General features: G+C 37.9%; 1 protein-coding gene across 2 annotated transcripts in view; it reads right to left on the bottom strand.

The window, feature by feature from the left end:
* Positions 1 to 1760: 1760 nt before the first annotated feature.
* Positions 1761 to 8864, bottom strand: part of LOC107674220 (huntingtin-like) — a 49382-nt gene continuing 42278 nt past the window's right edge. Inside the window, exons 59-67 of one of the 2 annotated variants that reach the window (XM_016468134.1) lie at positions 7914 to 8069; positions 7635 to 7825; positions 7022 to 7136; positions 5575 to 5788; positions 4497 to 4602; positions 4247 to 4409; positions 3479 to 3639; positions 3227 to 3340; positions 1761 to 2891 (exon numbers count right to left, since the gene is read on the bottom strand). In XM_016468134.1, coding sequence (XP_016323620.1) covers positions 2792 to 2891; positions 3227 to 3340; positions 3479 to 3639; positions 4247 to 4409; positions 4497 to 4602; positions 5575 to 5788; positions 7022 to 7136; positions 7635 to 7825; positions 7914 to 8069 — 1320 coding nt within the window. In that variant the 3' untranslated portion in view covers positions 1761 to 2791. Of the gene's footprint in view, positions 2892 to 3226; positions 3341 to 3478; positions 3640 to 4246; positions 4410 to 4496; positions 4603 to 5556; positions 5789 to 7021; positions 7137 to 7634; positions 7826 to 7913; positions 8070 to 8864 lie in introns of both variants that reach the window. The other variant, XM_016468133.1, reaches the window with a different exon arrangement.

Below are 8864 nucleotides of genomic sequence, written 5' to 3' on the forward strand. Positions count from 1 at the left end.
TCTGTGTGAAATACAAAAGTCAAAAATAATTGACAGGCTGGATTTAGCTTCTGAGTCACTAGTTGACAAGCCCCACAATACATGATAAACAATGAAAAAATGCAATTAAACAAATGGCACATTCTACATCTTTTATTCATTTCTATATTATAGCATTTTCATGATTTATGACATTAAAACAAACCATTAAAACAAACACATCAATTTGTTGTCCTTTTTACCAGCTATAGTTTGCATAAGTGAGCTAAATAAATAACAAAGGGAATAGGTTTCTTAAAAAAAAAAAAAGCTCCGGTGCTTCACCATCATGGCATCGTACTGTGATATTTATGAGACATGCTGCTGCGATCCACTCAAGTTTTAACTGTAAAAAAAAAAAAAAAATCTGAATTTGCTAGAAAAGAACAATATGATGCAAGGGGAGTGGCTTAAAAATTATTCCCATCTGAGGTGCATTAAGGATTCTCCCATCTTTCGTAAACTAAGCTTCCTAAGCACACAAACTAAAGAGGATAAAAGGTATTTACCGTCTGATTTTTATGAAATTGCGGTAGGCGCAGTAGTAACATTAATTCTGCAGTATGTCACGTTTGGTCCAACCACATTGGTGGTCTTTGTTATTCCAGCTGTATGACCCCTAACACTACTGTCATATTAAGCCCAACAAGACTTGAGATTTAAAGATCTTCAAAGCTGCCATCAGAGCCACTAAAGATGTGTTTCAAGTGACACAGTATGTAGATTTGACTTATGTAAATCTAATATTTTGAATGGCTCTATATTTTGAATGTAGGTCAGTAAGAAATTCTATAGGCATGGGGCAATATTTACTCAAGATGAATCTGACAATACATTTCAGGGAACTAAAGGCTTTTCACTGAGCAGTAAAAATATCCTAACTGCTATGTGCATATTCCGCTTCACTAAGAAAAAGTAAACATCTTATCGGAATCAGAATAAACAGATATATAATAGACATAACCAGCTAATTGTCTCCATGGAAGCTGATTAACAAGCATACCACGAGTCATGTAATTTGCCAGATTCGTTTGCATTGGTAGTTACGGTTATGCAATTTCCATGTAGACTGAGCCGACTAACAATAACAAGTCACCCCATTTCAAAAGTTAGTGTCATCACATAAAATACTGACTCAATATTGAAAGCAGACTAAAGCATGCTTCAAGTTAATATACGTACATTAGCTTCTCAAATAGACTTATATTTACAGTGAAGGTTTCTATGCCACCCAAGATGGATAAACAATTTTTTTAGTCAGTCAGTCTCTCAAAAACGAAAGGTTGGGTTATTGCGCATATTCAGTTAACGGCCTTTGTATTTACAACATCTCATGTCCACCATTGGATGTTGTCATGCACCACAGTTTATTCATTTAATCACAAATAGTATTTCTTTTACACAAATTATACATTGATGTAAACACTCTATAGATTAAAATACATACTTCCAGTCATTACACTAGATCAATAATCATATATTGTGTCCTGAGCTTTTAAAATAAATTTAACAAATAACTAAAGATGTGTTTCAAGGGACACAGTATGTAGATTTGAGCTGCAATTTTCATATGCATAAACCATCGTCTAAAAACGTATCTATGCTGGCTATTTTAAACCGCGTCCATACAAAGGGACTTTAGAGATTCACATTTGTGATCTGGTTTCTCTCCGTCTTTAAAAAAATCAACTTAAAAACAACAAATATAGACAACCAATTTTCAAGAGGAAAAATAAACTTTGTTCCAGGCAATTCACCCCTCTTACTCAGCGAGTCAAACACATTTTACATTTAAATACACAAAAATCTTATCATACCAATAGTCGTACGCAACCTCTCCCACATTAGAGGGGATATACAAATTCAATTTACAACCTATTTTCGCTTCAAGTGCTAGCAAACACAGAGCAAAGCAATGCGTCGCCCCATGCAAAAGGAATGCTTTTAAACTGAAGGAGTAGCGAGTGTATGAAAGCGAGCGTCTTTCCTTTTTAAGGGAGCAGGAGAGTATGGACTGTTGGAGAGGAGGGTAGAGACAGGCATCGTATAAAATATCCGGATGTACTGATTTTAGCAAGGTTGGACAATAAGTAAACTGGAGTAGCTAGGTCTGTGGACTTAAAGATCTGATCTTGGATCTGCTAAATTCCAGAAGTGCAGGAGATATTTTAATAGTGTTTGCATCATGTTTGTAAGAACATTCACTACAATATGTTCTTTAGTCAGTTTGTTCATAGCTGAAAATTCTCTATATTAGAATATTACGTTACTAATGATGGAAACACATCGTCATGCAGTTTTGACCCCATAACTGATAACCTTTGCGACCAGCCTCACAGTTTTGCCACAGTAACATTCTTTGATACTAGATGAAGAGCATTTATACATACAAAATATGGAGAAGCCTGCATCCATATAGACTTTGAGACGTTAAGTGACATACAGTGAAAGCAGTAAAATACTCTTATGGTAGCACTACTTTTTTGATTACAGATTCTGGTGTGCTGTGGTTCGTGTGGCCTCATCCTTGCTTGGATTGGTCCCACTGTCTCTAATAACTATGAACTACTTGGGGTAATGTCCTCTGGTGTATCACGGACAGTTTCATAGCAACCGTCCATACATCCAATCAAGAGATAATTGTTTCTTGTTGCCATGCGTCCTGGTATGTAACGTTCTGATAAGTGTGATGTCTTCCGCTCGAGTACTGTTACCAACTTTTTGATGCCTAATTTGTAATGGAGATCCTAATGATACAATATTGTTTTCTGTATTATAGTGACATGTCTTGGTGAATGCTCTGCAAACAGCACAGTAATTGGTAATATGGACTACCAGGTGAAGCCACCATCTCAAAGACCGTCTGGAAGGCCCTGCGGTCTAACTCTTCATCAATCTGGTGTCGGTAAAAATCCATAGCTACCAGACAAAAGAGACTAATGTCCACTGTGTCGGACTTCCCCATGCGACTGATGACATGAGGCAGGCTAAAGAGAAGGGAGATGTTAAGGAAAACAAGAATGAAGAAAAAAAGGAAAGGAAAGCATGGAATAGGAAGTGTGCTGTCACCAAAACAAGAGGTGCAATAACTGCACCAACTGAAAATCATATGTGTTTAAGGATACAGGGCAGAGATCCACTGACTGGTCGAGGCACTGACAAAGAAACAAGACAAGCTCCACATTGCCATGGCGACAGGCGTCCTCTCCTGCGGTCTAACTCTTCATCGATCTGGTGTCGGTAAAAATCCATAGCTACCAGACAAAAGAGACTAATGTCCACTGTGTCGGACTTCCCCATCCGACTGATGACATGAGGCAGGCTAAAGAGAAGGGAGATGTTAAGGAAAACAAGAATGAAGACAAAAAGGAAAGGAAAGCATGGAATAGGAAGTGTGCTGTCACCAAAACAAGAGGTGCAATAACTGCACCAACTGAAAATCATATGTGTTTAAGGATACAGGGCAGAGATCCACTGACTGGTCGAGGCACTGACAAAGAAACAAGACAAGCTCCACATTGCCATGGCGACAGGCGTCCTCTGTGTGAAGTTTGACAGCGAGAGTAACACCCAGTCACGCACCATGGAGGACTGCCCAGTTGCATGAAGTGTCTGAAATACCTGTATCAAGAAATACATGCACTTATATGACCATATTACTTGTTTATATAGTGACTTCAAGGGATAGTTCACAAAGAATGTTTTAACTGTTTTTGTCCATACAATGAAAGCCAATGGGGTCCAAAACAACACGGAATAGTATTGATTTCATTGTATGTACAAATATGTTTAAACTTTTTTTTAAATATAATCTGTTCAACAGAAGAAAAAACAGGTTTGGAACAACATGAGGGTGAGTAAATGATGACAGAATTCTAGTAAGACTAAAGATGCGAACACATTTACTGATGTTCGGTGAATTTTCATGGGCAAAATCTGGAATTTTGTATGGGGGCGAAAACTTTTTCCCCATGCAGATTTCACAACAATTTAAAAGTTGTTCATGCAGAATCTCCACGTTGACTAACAGAAAGCTGCTTGGTTTGAGAGTGACTACTATGTGAGCTGTATTTCATATAACCGCCACTCTACCAACAATAGACAACTGACCTTTTTTTGCATGTGAAATTTCGCTAATGTGACCGCACTTCAAGAATCAAAAGCATTTAAGATCACAGCGCACCTACAGCATTATGTAAGAAATTGGCACTCAAAAAGTGGCACTTGCCTTGTATACCACTGTAGCCATGAATTGTGGGTAAGGCTGCTGATTGGACAGGAACTCCCCAATGACTTTGTTCATGACATCCTGCAGTGGGAAAAAGTCATCCAGGAACTGAGGAAGGATCCGGGATACCATACGCGCCTCACTCGGAAAGCCTTTGCGAATCCTGTGGCAAGAGTTTTGCACAGACAAATCAGTGCAATACAAAAATGCTTTTAGCTAGGGCAAGTTTCTTCAAAAAAGACATACATACCTGTCAAACAGGACGGATACACGCTCCATTGCGACAATGACCGATTCGCTGTCAGGAGCTGTGGGGTCTGTATCAACAGGGCGCCCAGGACTTCCCTTCTCCTTCCCTGTTGGGTAACATTATGGCCACCAGTAAGAGAAACCGTTCCATAATGGATCCATTCAGATAAAACTAGATTTCTATACATCCCGAGCAGGGATTGAAATTAACTTTTTCGCTCACCAGCCAATTTGGCTACTAAATTTTTAAGTTACCGGCCATTCATAACTTCTACTAGCCAAAAAAAACACTGTCTACACTGGGCGTGGCAAAGAAACCGTTTTGCAAAAAATACAAAAAATTATATCTCAATATTTTCTGATATTTTTCGATAAAGATAATTAGACAATATTTTGCGGAGTGTGTTATTGTGCTGATATCTTAAGGATTACCGTGGACAGCTGAATCCTAAAGTTTTTGATATTCTTCATATTCTGTGTGGTCAGTTCACAGCAGTGATAGAAATTAATCTTTTCCAATAAGTTTAAATTGATTGATTTTTAAATTGATTTGTACCTTTTATGGGCATTTTTACTTTTATAAAGCCATTTTTTTTTCTAAAAGTGTACATCATCTTTTGAGTCAAATTTGGCAAAATAGCACAGAAATAGAGCAAAAACAGCCAATATGGTGTCTAAAACGTAAGTCTCTCGATATTAACTTGAATAACTGTTGTATAAAATCAATATCACATTTGTAACCATGCTGATTTTTAAGAAAAAACCACGCTATTCGTGTGATATGGCGGGTTGGCGGGTGTTAATTTCAAACCCTGATCCCGAGTCCCGACTAAAGAAAATATCAGCGTTCAAACGTTAATTTGAATGTTAATCTTATTATCTAGTATTTTCACTTCAGTTTCACAGGAACAAAATTAAACCTTTCGCACAAGACACTTTCTTGCTGAATTCATACTAAGGACTCTGTTAGTAGGGTGAGCATCTAAGGTGAGTCTGTTCTTATAGCTGTTGGTGTTAGTAGGGTGGGTAAGTATTAAAGATGAAGCTGAAATGTGTCCTGCCTTCCTCTCCAGCCACACCTGTGTACATGCAGGTGAGCATGAGACTCAGGGCAGCCATGGCACGGTGTGGGCTGGGCATGTTCACACGCTCAACGCTCAGCTTGACTAGCGTCTCTGTGTCCACACGTGACAACTGCTCAGACAGAAGCAACCGCTCCAGACCTCGCAGAATGCAGTGGTAGATGATGGATGGTGTGGCCTCCTCACTAGCAGACAGCATCATATAGCACAGCTGGAAATGTAGAGAAGGTACAATAGGAGAGAGAGAAGGTTCAGTGACATATATATCAGTGTCCAAGGAAATAAAATAAAAAAATGTAGCTTAGAACATGTTAAGTTCTTAAAAGTACATGCTCTTTATATTCACATTGGTTTTGGAAAACATTTTACCATACAACACCATTTCCAAGAGGAGTTTAAATTTAAAGGGATAGTTCACCCAAAAATGAAACTGAAAAGAAATCAAACAGTTATGGGTAGCCATTGACTTTCATAGTATTTTTTCCCCTACACTATCAAAGTCAATAAATACCAGGCAACTGTTTGGTTACCAACAATCCTCAAAATATTGTATTTTGTGTTCAACAGAAGAAATACCGGTTGGATACAGCTTGAGGGTGAATAAATGTTAACAGAATTAAAACATTTTGGGTGAACTATCCCTTTAATGAAACACTTGTGGTATGTTGTAGCCATCAAGTAAAATGTGAAAATATATTTTCCTTAAACCCTGAACACATGCGAGTATATATTACTTTCAAAAATGTTTTAAAATCTATATTTTTCAAAAATGTTTTTACAAATATCACAATTTATTAAATCAGAAATATAATTTAGTTTTTGGAAAATCATGCCACGTAACATTTTACAACCTGAATATACCTTGCCTTGTCAGAGAAAGGTCAAATTATAGTATAATTTCTTGTTTTGCGGTTTCTGCATGTTTTTTCAGCCACATGGCTTTGTTGGTTGTTTTCTCTAAATAATACACGATTATGGCAAACTACTTGCCAAACTAGAATAATTTTCTGAATTAATATATTTATAGATAGGACAAAAAAAACAGCATCAATGTCATTGACCCAGAAACCGACCAGTTGAGGTCCAGAATCAGACTGATCAGTTAACTCTTTCCCCGGAATTTTCTGCCATTTATGAGACAACGCTTCCCTGCCAGTGACAGAATTTTCCAGCTTTCTATCACTGGTGTATGGCAGGAGTCGCTATTATGCATCTTCTGAAAGACGTGATTTTCTTGTTTTTTTTTTTATGAAACTTGAAGCTTGAATAAACAGGGTTTTTTGTTTAAAAGCAGATGTTCTGTTCTTTGTTTTGATATATTACATGTTCAGATATTTATACAACAAAATATTGTGGGGACCATGAAAATTTTGTGAAAATGATCAAAAATGCTGGCGGTGGCTGGCAACTTAAAAAAAAAACACTTTTTCCCAAATTGTTTCACCTGAATGATCCCGGCATTGAACTCGGGCCCTACATCCAGGGGGTAGTTCTCCATCATGTAGAATGCCACCGCGCACATCACCAACACATGCTGTTGGTTGTGTAGATTCACACATCTGAGAGACACACACAAACAGTGTTAGGCATAAACACGCTCATCTATTTTCAGTGAGGCTATCTGATGCTAATTCTAGCCCTGGTCTTTAATGAGGGATCTCAGATCTCAGTAAGACACCATACATTACAGCTAATGAGGAGCTGATGACCATGCAGCATGCAGGCGTGTGTTGTGATTGCCAGTATGAACCTATTATTGAGTCTCCCAGCATGCCACAGAGACTTTGGCATTAGCTTTGACTGCATGGGGCATAACCTCTTAAGAGAGACGCTAACAGTGTGAAGTCTTTCATCCAATGCAGGACGCAAGCCGTTAACCTCTCATCCCATATTCTCTTAAATAAAACAGCAAATATTAAGAGTTAGTTTAACACTAATGATTGGTGTGTGGAGTAGGGGTTAAAGCTCAAGGCTGCTAATAGGAAGATTGTTGATTCAATCCCAGCAAAGACAGAGCGTAAAGTGTGTGTATGTATTCAGGTTGTAGTGTTACTCACTGTGCTATAGCTCTAAGGTTAGACAGCAGGTATTCATTGATGGTAGGTATAAGCTGGCGTGCCGTATCGTCCAGTAGGTCACACTCCAGCACGTACAGAACTCCGTGAAGAGCGCCAATTCGACTGGGCAAATGAGTGCTGCGCAAGGTGCTCTCCAACAGACGGCACACAGGCTCTGCGATGGCTTTATCCTGACACAAGTACATTAGTCCCGACTGTTAAATAGCTGTAGCTGCATTTATTTATATAGCTACTGCATCAGTGCATATACATGCTCACCATGCCAAGCACTGCCGCTGCTTTGCAGATAGCTGGCACGAGGTACTGGTTGAGAATCTCATCTTCTGGTGGATGGACCTTCTGCAGCTCAGTCAAAGTGGAGAACATCATATCAAACTGATTCCTCTCAGTGAAGAGATCAGACACTGCCAGCAGCTTGAAGACACAGAGAGACAAAGAAAGGATATGTGTTAACTGTATAGGAAGAAAATTTGAACGTTTACACTCTTAAAACACACTGTTCAAACTCTCAAATGTTTATTTACTGTGCTAGGCAGCAAAAGTTGAAACATGTCAACTGAATCACTAAACAAATACACAGTATGACTAGTATAGCCTGATTCATGAACAAATTACTCCTGTGACCTAGTTCTTATAAAGAATCATAAAACAACTCACAAACTCAGGAGTTATCGGTCTGAATCAGTCTTAATAAAATAAATTATGTACTCAATGAAACAGAGTGGTTACTGAATTTACATCTGACTCACTTCAGTTATGTCTGATTTGAAATGAGGCAAGAACTGTTTTGTAACGTTAGCTTTGTGACAAAGCAGAGCAAAAGATTATTTCAGTTAAACATAATTTCTGTACATTCCTGCTTAATTTAAATTAAATTAAGCAGGAATTCAATGTTTAAAATATTAAACACACAGTATGTCAGTTGCTAGACGTCACTTCAAAATGACCAAAATAGAATGTTACCAAAATAGCACTTTTTGTGTGAATTTCAAATTTTTTTATTTCATTGATTTTAAATCTTCCTTTTGTGTTCATTTCGTAAAAAGCAGCAAGTGGCACTACGTCCAGGTTTCTTTAAACAAGTGTTGATTTAGCAGAAAATTGGTAGGTATTTCGTAACAATAGCTGTTCTATACAGATCATGCCTTTTTCATTGGGGCCAAAAACCCCACCATTTAACCTTTTTTTTTTTTTTTTTAGAATAAATGG

This window comes from Sinocyclocheilus anshuiensis, unplaced genomic scaffold (genome assembly GCF_001515605.1).
Source record: "Sinocyclocheilus anshuiensis isolate Anshui unplaced genomic scaffold, SAMN03320099.WGS_v1.1 scaffold728, whole genome shotgun sequence".
Taxonomy (NCBI): Eukaryota; Metazoa; Chordata; class Actinopteri; order Cypriniformes; family Cyprinidae; genus Sinocyclocheilus; species Sinocyclocheilus anshuiensis.